The 16,660-nt window shown below is 26.9% G+C and overlaps 1 protein-coding gene across 1 annotated transcript; it reads left to right on the plus strand.

Annotated features, from left to right (window-relative positions):
• Positions 1–4,273: 4,273 nt before the first annotated feature.
• Positions 4,274–8,188, plus strand: LOC109789610 (putative transcription factor bHLH086). Its single transcript, XM_020348641.3, has 5 exons — positions 4,274–6,211; positions 6,333–6,434; positions 6,545–6,610; positions 6,777–6,842; positions 6,950–8,188. The coding sequence occupies exons 1-5, from the start codon at positions 5,612–5,614 to the stop codon at positions 7,070–7,072; spliced, it is 957 nt and encodes a 318-aa protein (XP_020204230.1). The 5' UTR covers positions 4,274–5,611; the 3' UTR covers positions 7,073–8,188.
• Positions 8,189–16,660: the final 8,472 nt, after the last annotated feature.

A 16,660-nucleotide genomic window follows, 5' to 3' on the forward strand; every position in this document is an offset into this window, starting at 1 on the left:
AGCATATAAAGCAACAATAACTTCGGAAGTTTCTTCTATTTGAATTGATTACACGAGTCGAATAAAATCACGTATTAATAACTTGGAAACCGTAGGATCAAACTGGTAACAGTGTTGGATAGATTAATTGCATGAGGTCCTAGGTTATATTCAGGTTGTTCCCATTAATAAAATTCAAGGCATCTCAATAATGTATTAGAAACATATCATTAATTATAGCTAACCCATGATTAAGTAAAAATATCAATAACTAGCGAGGTGCAACAACAATGAAAAGTCTGATGAGAGAAGCAGTGTGCAAATTTTGAAGAGCTTGGGGGTTGAAATTAATAATTATGGTATGTGCTTTGATTGTAAGACTTAAAAAGAGTTCTTCATGGTGATAGATAGACTTGGTTAGACATGTCTCCTTAAGACAAGGAAGATGAATTGCACCTTTTTCCAATGCCAGCTCTCGATCTTTCCACTTTGTCCTGTACTAAATTGCTTATCAAAACATGCATGTCATGTGGATGATGATCTTCTTCGGGTCAACAAAAGATGTATACTTTACTATCTTTCATGAGCAGTCAGAAATGGTCCTGCACCAAAAAGAAAGAAAACCAAAATTGAGGACACACATGAAAATGAAGAAAAGAAAAAAAGCTGCCTTGGCCGCTTAAATTCCGTTTTGGTTTAAAAATTCATTTTGACCATTTGATGGAACTGGTGATCAAGTGAATGACACATTTTTTTAGGCAGCAATGAATAGTTGAAAAAGGTGTTAAAGTTGGATGTAACCACTAAACCCATAGTTTTAAAAATTAGACCGGTCATCGAACCAGTTGGATCAAAGGTTGAACCGGTGGGTCACTAGTTGAACTGCATGACTCAATTTTTATTAAAAAATATTTATATTAAATATATTTTATACTTATAAATTTTAATAAATTCATATCTTATTTTAAATTTCAATTTTTCTATCTTATTTAAAATTATTTTTATTTTTATTTTATAAAAAAATACATAAAAAATTTACATGTTAAACGGTATATTAATACAAATTAAAAATATAAATAATATGTACATATATAGTATGCTTGCAATTAATATCACAAAATAATATATGTAATATTTACATAGATATCGCATTATTAAATATATAATTTAAAATTAATAATATACTGTAAAAGTTATTTAAGTTGTATATATCGCAAACAAATATATTAGAACAAGTAGTCATTGTTATATTTAATAAGACTCCTTGTTTTTTCATTAAGAGATTCAATTTTCATTATTATTTTTGTGATTTATGGTCCCTTAAAAAAAATTTAAAAAAAATAAGAAAAAAAAGCGTTGAACCGGTTTGACCCACCGGTTTACCGGTTGAACCGAAAAATTGACCGTCCGGTTTGAAACGGGTCGACTGCATAACCGATCCAACTTCAGATTCGAACCGGCTAGACCACCGGTTCCCGGTCCAACCGGTCCGACCGGCCGAGTCGGTCCGAGTTTTAAAACACTGACTATAGTCACAGGAATTTGAGTTATATTTAAATTTTTTTGCATAAAAACAAAACATGCTAACCGGTGCCTTTAATGTATTGGCTAAACAATCAAAAGTAGAAAATTTTAATGAAAAGGGTATCGTTTTTTTTTTTGTGTAACTATTTTAATTTTTTGATAAAAATTATCCACATATTGATTTCTTAACTAGTGACTTGGTTAGCAAAATTCTTAAAAAAAAAAATAGGAGACAAACTGTTAGGTGTTTCTTCCTTAGTTGATGGCTAAGGGAATCCCTGAGAGTGGATAGCAGAAAGGAGGGAGATATTTGATTTTAAGCCTACCTTTTCATTCATTCGAAAGGTCATATATAGCCATTACAAAACATGCAAAACAAAATTGGTTACAATTAGAGGGTCCTCCTGATTTGTAGGCTAGGAATCTTACGAAACGAAAACAAGCAAATAAGGTGACTAAGCACTTCTAGAAACATGAAACGAAAATAACAGGCAAATATGGTGACTAGGCAATTCTAGAACATGCTGACATAGTGAGCTTTATGGGATGTAATCCTTCAAATGGACTGGTGTGGTAGTAGTCCGTTTGGGCCTTGCATTGGCCAATTGGGCTGTGGTCTGATTGCTAACACAGACAAAATAAAGCCACAAACCACGATGATAAGTTTGCTAATTTTTATAATATTTTAATTGATTACCATCTATCAAATTATATAAATAATGGATGTTTTAGCCAAATAATTTATTGACACATCATTATTACTAATATTTAAGTGTATATTAAATATTTATTATATATAATTTAATTTAAAATAAATTATGTATATAAATAAATATTAGATTTGAATATATAAATTATATATAAAATTTCAATAATTTATATTTTTAAATATATAAATTATATTTTAGATTTATGATAAATAATTTATATTAAGCATGTGTACAAAATTATTTTTATTTATTAATAATTTATTTTAAAATATTAAAATTTTAATTCATAAATAATTATAATAAATAAAAAGTCAAATTAGATATATAAAATTAAAAGAATCCCTAAAAACTTTCTCGAATAAATTTTTTTAAAAACACTAATTATTTATATCTTATGTATAGAGATTGATGTTAAATATTAATTTAAATTATAAATAAATATGATAAATTAGATTAGAAAAATTAGAAAAATTAAAATTAATACTTCAGTCAAAAAATGACTCTAAAATTACTCACATAAAATAATTATTATAGAACGTATAAGTGAACTAATAAATAATCTAGTCAATGGTAAACCATTTTATTTCACTGTTAGATTTCTTAGGCCCATACTTTCATTATTTCATACCATGAACCCTCTTTACCGGATTTTTTTATTTTTTATTTCTCTCTCTCTCTCTTAATCACTTCCAACAGCAATAGTAACACCCATCCAAAGAAGGATATAGATCTACTTGTAAGAGAACTTCACACCCTGCAGTTATAGATGTCATTGCTAATATAATTTTCTCTCTTTTTTATATATTAAAATTATCAAATGTTTAAATTAAAGGAATGACTTAGATTGATGTGATTCTCATCAAAACTGTTGGGAATCTTAATCCAAATGCAACAGTTATGCATTCTTATTCTTTCTTTTTGAGCGCGAGTAATTCAAAACCCAGGTACTGATTGAGTTGGAGGAATAAGGAATTAGAAGAAAGAGGTGCATGAAATTCAGAAGATGAATTTCAATTGTGAACAGAAAAAGGATTTCCTATTCTGATAAAACCCTGATAAAATTCTAAACCCTAAACTATAAAATGTCATTATATCATCATCAATTGTTTAAAATTTTATTATTTTAGTGAAGCAAACATTTAAAAAAAAATCAATTTTTAAAAGTGTTATGCATTATAAAAAAGTTTTAAAAAAGTAGGAAGGGGGAGTCGGGTTTTCAGTCACGACTCCCATTTATTTTTTTTAAAGTTATGTTATTAAATCCAATTTTTTTTTTATAAAAATAAAATTAAATAAATAAAAATAAACAAAGTCAGATTTTAGAAGACAAGTATTTATAAAAGTCATGTTATTCAAGCAACTTTAATTTTTAAATTTTAAAAATTTTAAAATTATAAATAGAAAAATCATTCCTTAAAACACAATTTTTGCATTAAGTTTCGTATATAACAAATACAATTTATCCATTTTCAAAATTATTTTAAAAATTATCCATTACAAAAATTTTGAGCCAAAATTACACCATCAACATGAACATACCATGCCGTAATGAGAATGAAAGCAATAATATTGCAGTTACACGACAAGAAACGCCGAGACATATGAAAACACATAAGGAAGAGGATAAAAGAAATAAAATAAAATAAAAAAGATAAAATATCTTGTACATCAGTGCATAATAACACACTTGATCACCGTAGATTTCATCATTATTAAAAAGGTAGTAGTCTGTTTACTACTCTAAGTAATCATTAATTAATTAACTGGAAAAATTAATCACAGATTTACTGTTTTTAACTTGGTATATTAGGTTTGTGTCGGAAACAATTGCATGATTGCTTAGAGTGTAAAATCATTGTCATTTCATTACATATTTTGACTTTTTAGCATTTATGAGTAATGGGATTCCCTGTCCACTGAATTGTTTTGATTCCGCCCATTTTTGTTTTAAATATTTGTAAACACTGGTCCCTATCATTAATCAAGACCGAGAAGTTATATTCAAATGATATTTGAAAGAAAAAAGAAATGAATGCAATCTCACTTAACGTTTCATAAACATGCATGTAATAATTTTTCAGGGTAATGCATGTATTTCCTATGATGGTAACTAGATTCATTTGAAGTTTAAACTTTTTAAAAATGCACGGCTTAATATGAATCACTTGCTCTGATGGTTAGAGTTTAATTACATCATATAACTCTTTAACTAGCTAGTTAGCATATTTTATGCTGTTCTGTTTAGTTAATGCGTCTTTGGTTTTACATCAGCATAGAACCAAAATCACAATCACGTCGAAGTCACATTTAACGCAAAAGTTAACATTTAAAGTTTCCGATTTTTACAATATTAGATACATGCGTATTAACTGGTTGGACACGATATCAAACACAGACTCAATTTTCAAATTATTTTATCTGGCTCCCAGTATACTTAGTTGTCACATGTGTACATCCTCAAAATCTTCCGAGCTGAATTTCAATTTCTTTCTTTATTCTTCCATAGATGTACTTTGTACATGGCACTGTTGACACTTTTTTTTCTTCTTCTTTCTTTCTATAATTAGAATCTGAGTAATCCCTATCTATCATTATGTGAGTAATTGTATTTAAAAATATGTCTTGAGGTTTGTGTTTACTCACTTAACGGTATTTATCAACAAGTTATTAGTAAGAGTGAACGAAATTAAGACCCTTAAAGCAAGGTAGAAATTCAAGAAGTTTATTTGTTCAAACTCAATTGTATACAAGACCCCTATGCTAAGATAAAAAAATTTCATGTCCCTCTTTATTTGCAATCTTAATTACTTAAATAGAATTCAGAGTTATAGGGAGTATATAAATGGACCAAAATGTAAATCTTCATGACAATCAGTGTTGTTAGCCTATTCAATAACTACTTCCAGACAACAGCACAGAATGTTAACATTTAGAATAAAATAAAATTCAAGTCCACGTGCTGAAGTGATTTAAGGGAAACATGCAAGAAGCTACCTAAAGTAGCTACAGCTTCTTCATCAAATAGAGACGTGGATCATGCGAAGGAACCGGCGACCCTTATGCTGCTTTGCAATGTTTTTATCTTATCTCCAATGCATTAACTCCTGCCAGCTAACAATCCCAATACGAAGATGAATTAATCTGACATAATGGGAATTCATAAACCTGCCCTTATTATTATACTATTAGATTATGATTTCTTGTTTCCCCATAGTTAATACTCCTGTCACACACTATACCCATCTCCATTAATACATTAATACATAAAATAACATTTGAGTTGAATATTTGACATCTATAAATAGGCCTCCCTTACTAGTTGTCATAATCATTGTTGACCAGCCTAAACAAAAAAATAACTTAATTGCTTTTGCAATTATTTTTCCTTTAGCTCTCTAATGGCACTGGCCAAAGACCGAAAAATTCCACATGATTCAAGCATGAGCAGCAAGGTTCAAAAGACTATTTTCAGTAAGTACCACAAATCTGTGCTAGAAGAGGAAGATGGCTCACAAACTGTTAATGGTCTCAGCAATGATTCAGCTGTGAGTGTAACACATTCTCCTCCTATATGTGTCAGTGGCAAAGGGAATGCTTATAAGGGAAAAAACTATCAGCTTGAAGATAAAGAATCGCTGATTCATTTCAAAGGGTATAGCAATATGATGCAAGCTGGTGAATCTTTGCTTAGCTTTCAGTACTTGAAAGATAGTAGTCTGAAAGAGTACTGTGTTTGGGAGAATAATTTGCATCAAGGTCATACTCATAACCACTGGATTCAGACTAGTCCGAGAAGCCCTAGAGACATGCGCATGGTACAAGATTTGAATTGCTTTCAAACTGCTAGTGGCTATAGCTCCATAGCTGATAAAGCTAAAGAGAAGCAACGTGGCCAAAGTTCATCTGGGTGGCTCTACTCAGCACCAACTATCCCTAATGATAGTAGCCTCCACAAGTTAGGAGCACAAGAATCAGTTTTGCAAAAACGCCCTTCTATGGTACTCCTTAGTTATATTACATATTTACATATACCAAAATACCAATGTTCAGAACTAATCCTTAGAAAGCTTTCTAAAACTAGAATGGAAATTGAGGTGCACTTTGACTTTGTGTTTGCAGGGAGTGAACATGAAAGCTGCCAAGAAGCAATGCACAACTGAGAGTATAAAGCCAAAGCATAAGACAAGCCCATCAAAGGATCCTCAAAGTGTGGCTGCAAAGGTTTGCTTCAATCCGAAGCCAATTTATGTTAGATATGTTCAAAGTTTTGTTTGCAAAGTAAGCAAACTTAAAATAAGAGATTCAATGTTGATAGAATGTTTGTCTCACAGAACCGAAGAGAGAGGATAAGTGAGCGGTTGAAGATACTACAAGAACTTGTGCCTAATGGCTCCAAGGTGGGTTTCTTTTTTTTCTTTTTTTTTCTTTTTCTTGCACTTCATTTGTGGGAAAAATATCATATTATATTTAATCAAATCAAGAAAAAAAAAAACTCCTCGAGGCAAGGCTTTTGAGTTTTGACTTGTTAGAATGATGATTTAACACCGATAATGAATTTTGCAGGTTGATTTGGTTACTATGCTGGAGAAAGCAATTAGCTATGTAAAGTTTCTTCAATTGCAAGTGAAGGTGAGGCTTCAAATACTAGTTTTCTTCTTCTGATATATAGTTTTCTAAGGTGCAAATTATTTTCCTTGGCATGCGATATCATTGCTCTCTTATTGTTAATGGTGCAGGTGTTGGCAACTGATGAATTTTGGCCTGTCCAAGGTGGAAAACCTCCTGATATTTCTCAAGTAAAGGAAGCCATCGATGCCATTCTTTCATCACAAAGAGAGAGACGTTCAAGCTCAACGTAGATAAGATGAAGATCATGGTTCCAAGGAAATGATGTCTCAATAACTCGATAAATTTTCAGACCAAGAAAAACCCCTTGCTCTAAGAGTTGTTAGTTCTGAAGGACATTTTACTAGAAATTCAGAATGCAAGACCATTATGTAACTTCTAAACCAATATCTAGCAGTGTATGCTGAGGCCTCTACCTTTTCCTAGAATTTCATTAACAAAATATCTATAAGTACATTGTAATTTTCTCTGAGCTAGTTATTACAATGAAGTGTTTAATTACTAGATCTAAAGTATTTTCCTTCTCTGATAACGATTATATATACTATATAGTATATTGGCTTACGTTCAGCATGCATATTATTAGCATTCAAGGAGACATCAATCACGTGAACTTGTCTCGATGCCAAAGATATAATACTGCTGCTATTGCAATCATACACTGTGCTTTGACTTTTCTCTGAATTAACAATATCAGAATGAGCTAAGTAGCCATGGTTCATGCAACATCTTGGAGGTTAGAGTAGGATACTTCTTAACTCGCTGTTGACATAATAAAATAGGTTGGTACTGGTAGTTGACAGATAGAATATAAATAAAAATTTAAAATTATGTATTTTAATTTGTTATAATTAATGAGTTAAATTAATGCATCAAGTAAGTATTTTGTAGTCTATCTATTTGCTTGAGACTAGGAGTTTCATGTCAAATTAATGGAAGAACAAATGTGATCTAGCTCATGCTAGAAGTGAGACACAATCAAGGTAGAAAATTAGTTTCATAACTTTCGGTTTAATTATTGAACCCATCTGAGTTAATTAATTTCGCGATCTATTCTGTTGGTAAATATTATAGTTGCAAAACCCGTAGTAGTTTATCATATGAACATTTTAAAAAAGTTAAACAAAAATTAGAAGCCACGTTCCTTGATATCAAACATGTGGCATTGAGTTTCGCCTTTGATATTGGGACCACCTATGCATGTTAGAATCTTCTCCACAATTTCATGCTTGCGGCTACAAAAGAGAACCTTCATTAATGCGTTGTAAAGAATCTAGATTTCATCTTCATTATTACATTATTAGTATAAAAAAGGCTCTTCATATTTTCGTAAAAAAAATAAAATAAATTAGTGTTTCTAAAAAAAAAGTAAGTAATTATTATTTTTAAATAAGATAATTATATATATATATATATATATATATATATATATATTATTCGTATTTTATCCTTAAGAATAAAAATAAAATAAAATACAATATAAAGATATAATTATTTTTAAAAATATGGACACTAAAAAAGAATATTCTCTTTATATATTGTTATAGATTACTCAAAAAAAAAAAAAGGAAAATTAACTTTTCTATTTTATCATTATTTAAAAAAAATTCATCACCTGGGTCGATTTCTTTAACTATGTTATCAAGAATTTGATTCTCCTGTGAGAAAATTTTGTTGCTAGAGAAAAAACTATTTTCTTTGAGCTCTATGTAAAATACATTAGTTCATTTGTACACAACGGTGGACCTACACGTTAAGGTCAAGGAGCAACCGAACCTATGATAAAAATCTAACCGAACAAAAATGCCATTGTAGGAAGATTAGATTGATATTTGATAATTCAGAGATCAAAAAATAAACACCACCCATATAAATGTTGGTTACCACCACTCACCAGATTTGCATGCAGAAGTAATATATTACACGCATTTAGTTATTAGCCTTAAAAAGTACATTTAATTCCACACGTATATTTAACCAAATTAACCATATAGTATTTCACTAGCTAAACTCAGATATATGCGCGTATATCTAGTTGATGAGTATGCAGAACGCACATATGAGGCTCCGTATAATTGTTTTACAGTTTTCTTATTATTAAATTATTGATCATCTTTTAAAAAAATTCTAATTCAAGTTCTCTTTAAATTTTTTCTTTTCTAATTCTGGGAGGAGAACATCGTTAAGCACGTGTATTTGTTAATATATTTTTTCTCACTGAATTCATAATGGGAAATTATTCCACACTACTTGTTTTTTCCCTCCAATTGCATACACACGAGTTCCTATCAACAGTGCAAAATTGATTTCAGAAATGTTAAATCATTGGCAAGTGTGTACCAATTAAGTAGTATAAGAAATAAATAGTAAGAAATGGTTCTCAATGTTTCAAATGCTATTTGGTTTCACTATCAAAATAATAACGGAACGAATCATTTTTTGGATGAAGAGAGTTCTAATAAAATCGACGAAAACAAAGTTAAACAGTCAGTGTGTTCGGAATTGGATTGACGTTGTTTTTTTTTTTTTGAAGGGATCGAAGGGTCATAAGCCCAAAAACGAGGTATTGATAAAAAATAAAAAAATAAAAAAAGAGGCATCTATGTGTTGGTCACTCGTGTGCAGTTACAATATTTACTGGGTTTTTCTATTTTCATTTAATTTATTAAATAATATTTGTAGATATTATTTAGTTAATTACTTAATTATATGGGGCTTACGTGTCATTTGAGCATATCACGAGTCACGACTTGAAAGATATGGAACTAGAAAAGGAGAGGAAACAAGGAAAGAGACAGATTCGGTTGTCTGGCTGATTTTTACGATGAATTTGTTATTTTCAATTTTTACAATTTTAGACAGAAATGAATGTAGATATTTTCAATTTCTATTTTTAGAATGGTAAGTGTCTAAGTGAGACCAGACTTCAGTAATTGAGCAATTAAACAACGTAAATTAACTATAATTACACTAATAACATGTATGGTGGCAAATAATTTAAATTCTTAATTATATGATTCGTGTTTATGAAAAAAAAATTAGATAAAAGATGATATTTTCTTAAATAGATTTCACTTTCTTAACTCTTGATTTTTAGCGAAGAATACTCTAGGGCACTAAGAAAAACTAGAATTGGCAGAGTAATACTTAAATAACCAAATTACCAAACGTTTTATGATGAGCAAGTAGCTTAGAAGTAGCCAGGTGTATTCTTCTATTTTTAAATAATCCCATGATTCCCATCCTAACCTAATTAATATCAATGCAATAAAATGATCTGCATGTTCAGTACAAAAGCTTAACTAGACTCTAGAAACATAATGGCACAAGGAAGAAAACCTACATCATAATTAAGTATTGGTTTTTAATTAATTTTAAAAAGTAAAATGTTACATTAGCAACTTTTAGAAAAGCAAACAAGACAACCGATACATGAAACTTTGGGTGTACTACAAAAGTTGTTTATCTAACATTGTAGTCTTATCAAGCTAATTATAATTTCTGTTTGTTGCTGGATTGCTGCCACGTCAAATTGGAACTGGCCAAGTGGTATTCTGACTGAAAGGGTAGGGGAATGATATCAGAACTCAATCATGATTAATGCTTCTTCAATATACATGCCATATTTTTCAAAGAGACTCAGAGACATTAACTCCTTGTATCATGTAATGAAGTGGTTGAGAATTAGATTTTGAAATTAATAGATTTGTCATTTTGTCACTTCATAATATGGTAACATGTACATCAATTTTCTTTTATGTACATAAAACTAGGAAGTAAATTTTTTTAAAATTAATGTTAAAAATATGCGCCAATATATATAAATATTTTTTATGTTATCAATTAATTATAAATTACGTAAAATAACTTTTAAATTTTAAAGTTGATCATCGTAAAAGTTAATAAAATTATCATATATAATAATTTTTATTTGATTGATAATATAAATTAAAATACAAAAATTACATCATTATTATATGAATTATTTTCTCTAAAAATATGTATTTTGTTTATATAAACTTTAATAATTTATATTTTACATCATATTTTAATGATCTAATCGTTGAATTAAAAAATTTTAATATATAAATTACATCATACTTTAATGATTTAATCGTTAAATTAAAAAATTTTAATATATAAATTAAATCTGTAAATTTTTAAAATATTTAAAAATTATTTAATATTTTATTTTATTAATTTAAATTAACAGATAATTATAAAAATATTTTATACATTAATTTAAAATAATTGAACTAAGTATTAAATAATTTTTAATTTTTTTAAAAAAATTACATACTTGATCCATACATTAATTAAAAAAATTTAATTTAATAATTAAATCAATAAGATTTAATCTAAAATATGAGTTATTGACTAAAATAAGTTTAGATAAGCTTATTCTTAAAATAAATGTATTTATATATATATATATATATATAAGTCTTTTAAATACTTTTTTTAAGTCAAAATTAATAACTTTTTCTAATAATAAAAATCTAAAACAAAATTGTGTCACCATTTTTTTTATTAAGTTTAAAGAAATGCATCCTTATATTGATTGAGGTAGCAAAATCAATGTTTTCCAGTATGGTTGTTGATTATAATCTTGTCTATTTATTTATTAATTGTGTTAAGTTTTCTTGTCACCCAATTTAACATACTAAATGGGCTATCATTAACCACAGTCTCCATGTGTATAATTTTATATAATTTCATTCGACATCACGTTTATTGATTTATACACGTACCCGATGACTAAGATGGCAGTGTAAGAGATGCAGAAGCAATTTAAGTGTTCAGAGCCACGTGGTGGCTCTGTTCCTTCCAATCATTGATGAAATGATGATATATGCAAATACAATCATACATTCTTGGCCTCGTATTTCAATGCAGACAATACGGATTTAGCTTATTTAGAATATCTTTTTTACCACCTCTGATGGCTACCTGTAATGTATCGATCTATATCTGTTCATCTCACTGAATAAGATGGAAAAAGAAAAAATCTGACATGACAAATAATTAGTTTGCGTTTGATGTTGAAACTATTTTATATACTTTAGACAAATCATTTAGGATTTTAGAATACTTTTTATATAATGTTCTCTTAATTGTGTGCTCAAAAACAAATAAGTAAATGAAGTATAATTTACTGAAACAATTATAAGGGTCTTGTTCAAACCTACACATATTTCAAACAAGAGTTACTATGCTGAAGCAGTCGCGTAAGTGATTAATTCTTCGATAAATTTTAATTTGTAATCAATTAATCTTTTAGGTGAAAAACAAATGGAAATGAGAGGGGTAAAATTGTTAATATGTGTAAATAAATCATTTTCCTTTTCAATTTTCATATAAGTGGGGGTTAGTTACGCAATTGATAATAGCATGCATAGTTTAACTTTAAGCACATTGTTTTGTCCATCTTATTTTTACCCTTATACTTCTTCAATTTCATTAAAAATATTATTATTAATGCATGCCTTATATACTGATCATACTGAAATCTATGATTTAATTGGTTCAACAATGTATTATGTATGTAAGTTATTATAAATTCTTTAATACAATTTAACCCATTATCATTTGATTCAAGTCAATATACTTTTAGATACTTGTTTTAACTTGAAGTCAATTTTGAACTAGATCAAACAAGTAAATATTTACTTAAAAATCACATTAAATAATATTTTACTTGATTTTAAATGAAGAAATAAACATGAATCAAAATGCATACTAAATTGTGAATTCATAATTTGCTAGTTTGATATATTATAGGTTGTGTTGTGGGTCATGTAAGCTGATCCATCAGTCCATATTTTATTTACTTTCTTTTGTGGGATTTTAAAATTTTACTTTATAACAGTTACATAAATATGTAATATTATAAATCAATATTTAATATATACTTATATATGAACATATTATTCCCTTTATTCTCTATTATAAAGAAGAAGAAAACACACATATTTTTTTGTTATTAAGTATAAACATATTTTAACTATTTTTATCTTATTTAATAATATTTTTCTTAAAATATTTCTCAATTAATGCATGGCCTTTAAGTTACACTACTTTTTTTTTAACATTTATAATAAGAAAAATTTAGTGATAATATTATAAAAATAATATAATTTAATGCAGATAACCATTTTTCTTAATATGTGTAAAATCATTTTTTTTTTTGCTTACAATTAATAAAGAGAATAGAGGAAGTATATATCAATATTTAATAATAATTTGGTAAAAAAATTCAAATGTAATCTATTTTTAAGCTTTTACTTTTTATTTTAATAATATTATATTATATATTATTATCATCTTACGTATTTTGTAATATTTTTATTTTTATTTTTAATTTCTTTCATGAATTAGAAAAATGGAAATTTTTATTGTACAAAATAATTTCTCTTTTATGTATGTATTTTTGCCTCACGCGTTATTGGGAAAAGGTTAACATTTTTTTCTTTAAATTCATATAAAATTATAAAAATTAAATGTAATTTCTTATCGACTCATTTAGTGATCAGATATAATATTATAAGATATGATATAAAAGCAAGATAAAAACAAAATAAACTTTAATTTTGTCGAATGTTTGTTTCACATACCAAATTATAACAAATAAGATAACATCATCATATTATTTGTCATTTCTTTGATTGAACTATTATAATAAGATATAAACTTATGTTTAAGTGATAAAAATATTACATGTTAGTATTGTATAATGTTGTGATGAAATATATATATATATATATATATATATATATATATATATATATATATATATATATATATATGTATATATATAAGGGAGAGAAATCTTATCCAATTTTATTGTTTTCTAACTCAATTCTCCTCTTAAGATAATAAATACATTAGACTAACAAGGCTTGGTATCCTATTAACATAACAAATAACTAATTACAACTTGACATGATAATTATCTTATGCTATGTAGACAAGAAGGGGCTACCACTTTTTTTGACAAACTAAAACAAAATGAATTAGCTACTATTTTGTATATATTTTCTTTTGCATGTAAAATGTTTCTAATAATAATAATGTAATTAAATTTGTGTCTGGTAGGACCACATGAACTATGACTCTATGAGCAATCAATTCATAAAAATTTGTGATTTGTGACAAGTGAGTTTGAACTTTGAAGGATATTATTCAATTACTATAATACAAAATTATACATACGTACATACACTTACACGCACACACATTATATGCAGAATTGACTCTTGTGGTTCGGACGTGAATTGGCTAACATAATTGCAATCCATTGGCCAATTATAATTTATTGCATGATTAATGGGGGCACGTTTTTAAAAAGTGTGGCCACACTTATACGCAACAATTAATGGATAATTGAACCATTTATGGATGCAATTGCAAGCACCATATATAGGGCACTGTTGCTTTGTTATCTTAACGATGGACACCGATCAAGGAGCAAAATCCAACACTGCCACATGCCACATGATAATTGGCTTGCATGGATAAAGACTCCACGTTTTTCATTTTGCCTTCAAAAGCTTGGAAAGTACTAGAGATTACGATTGCCACTACACAGTCACAGAATCTTAAGTGATTTAATTAATTAGTAAGAATATTAATTCAGATGGAAATTCACTTTTTAGTGGGGTGGTGATTGGTGATATATTGTACTTTTCAATAAACTTAACTTTTTATAGAGAGAGGGGGAAAAAAAGAGGCTAAACATACAAAAGAAACACAATAGTTGATTTATCAACTACGAAAATTAAAATGAATTCCATATGTTTATTTATGGAATTGTAGTTTATTATTAACTTATTTTAATATTATTGATGAACTTAACTATTAAGTAGTGATAATTAATCATTTGAATTATTATTAGTTTTATAATTTTTTAAAATTATTTTTTATCATAAATTTTGAAAATAAAAACTTAAAAAGATGGTTCGTAATTTTTTTATTGGACTAGTATGCTAACTCAATTCATATGTTTTGAATTTTCAACTTAATACAAAAATGAATCAAATTTAATCTAGTTCATGTTTTGATACACTACAAAACATATGGCATTTAGTGACTACTAAAATTGGTTGTTAAATTGTTAAAATCGGTCGTTATTTATCTTAACGATCGAATTTAAATGGTCACAAAAACCCTAGTCGCAAAGCTATATAGTGACAAAAAAAATTTTGGTTTCGATCATAAAATGGTTGCAATGATTTTGGTCGCTGATATGTATGAGGACCAAATTAGTGACTAAATAATACGTCGTTAAATCGATTGCTAATTATTTATTTTTTATTTTACTAAATTTTATAAACGTCACAAATTCGATCGCTACAAACCACTCATATTTAGTCTCTCAAGGATTTTATTTTACAATACTTCACTTTTCAGCATGTTTTGTCTTTAGTTACACAATTTCTGGAAAACTTTTCAAAATGTCACTCATTCCTATATTATTCCAAGTCAAACACACTTAATTGTGGAGTTCTTATGAGATAAGCTACCAAAAAATAGATGCATGTTGTTAGTATAGATACTACAAATTAATTCATTTAAGTCATCCTCAACTACTTTACTAAAAGTTACTTTGTGAGTCATTTGATTCCTTCTTCTCTCTCTCTCTCTCTCTCTCTCTATATATATATATATATATATATATATATATATATATATATATATATATATATATATATATATATATATATATATATATATACACAAAGTTTTATTAATGATCTTTTTTAATATATATATGATTGCCAATTTTTGTTAACAATTCTTACATTTTTGACAAATATAAATTTGCCAGAAATATTCCATCAGTAATATAACTCACTTGTTATTGATGTGTATATTTATATATATAATTTATTTTATAATTTTTTTATTAAACTAATTGAAGATTAATTATATTTTATCACTTTTTAATCAAGTGAGAGGATGACAATGAATTAATAAAATTAAAAAATATATTTTTTAATTAAAAGTATCTTTTTTGGTGAATGCTTAATTTAAAAGTATTTTTTATGAATAATTAAATGAAAAATACATTTTAAAATTTTATGATAGTTATTGTTAAGTTAACACAATAATTATTTAAAAAAAAAACATCTAATTTTTTGATCGATTTTAGATTTGTTTGTTAAGTTCTTATTAATCTTTATATAAACTAATTATTTTTAAGTTGATGGAACTAACACGTTTATATCAACTGAACTAGATGTTTAAGCCTAACTTTAAAATAATAATTAAAATAAAATAAGATTTACAAATTGAAAAAGTTTTTTTACCTTAACAAAATTGGAAAACACAATAAATTGTGTATTTTCATATTATTTAATAAAATAAAATATTAAGTATGATAAAAGAGAAATAAATTTTTCAAGAGAAAAATAAATAAATTTGATAGATAAATTATTATTTAAATTAGTCCACATTTTTTAAAAGATTTAATTAAAAAAATTATTATTTAAATTTCTTTTATAGCATTATGATATATTATCTATTTTAAATTATATAATATATATTATTTAAAAAATAAAATAATTTTATTGGAAGGGTCATGATTTTTATTTCTTATCATTAATTTTTTATCATTACAAAAATAATATTATATATTTTTATATTTACTTTATTTTTAAAAAAATTATATTCTTAAATTTAAAAAAAAATTACATTTAGCAACCGATTTTTATTGAGTTGCTACCATTATTATAAATAATATTTTTGTATTGTTTTTAGCTACTGAAATTTTTCGTCACTAATTTAGCTACCGAATTGGTTGTAAATTTACATACAATTTG

The sequence above is a fragment of the Cajanus cajan genome, chromosome 3 (genome assembly GCF_000230855.2).
Source record: "Cajanus cajan strain Asha chromosome 3, NIPB_CcT2T_4, whole genome shotgun sequence".
Taxonomy (NCBI): Eukaryota; Viridiplantae; Streptophyta; class Magnoliopsida; order Fabales; family Fabaceae; genus Cajanus; species Cajanus cajan.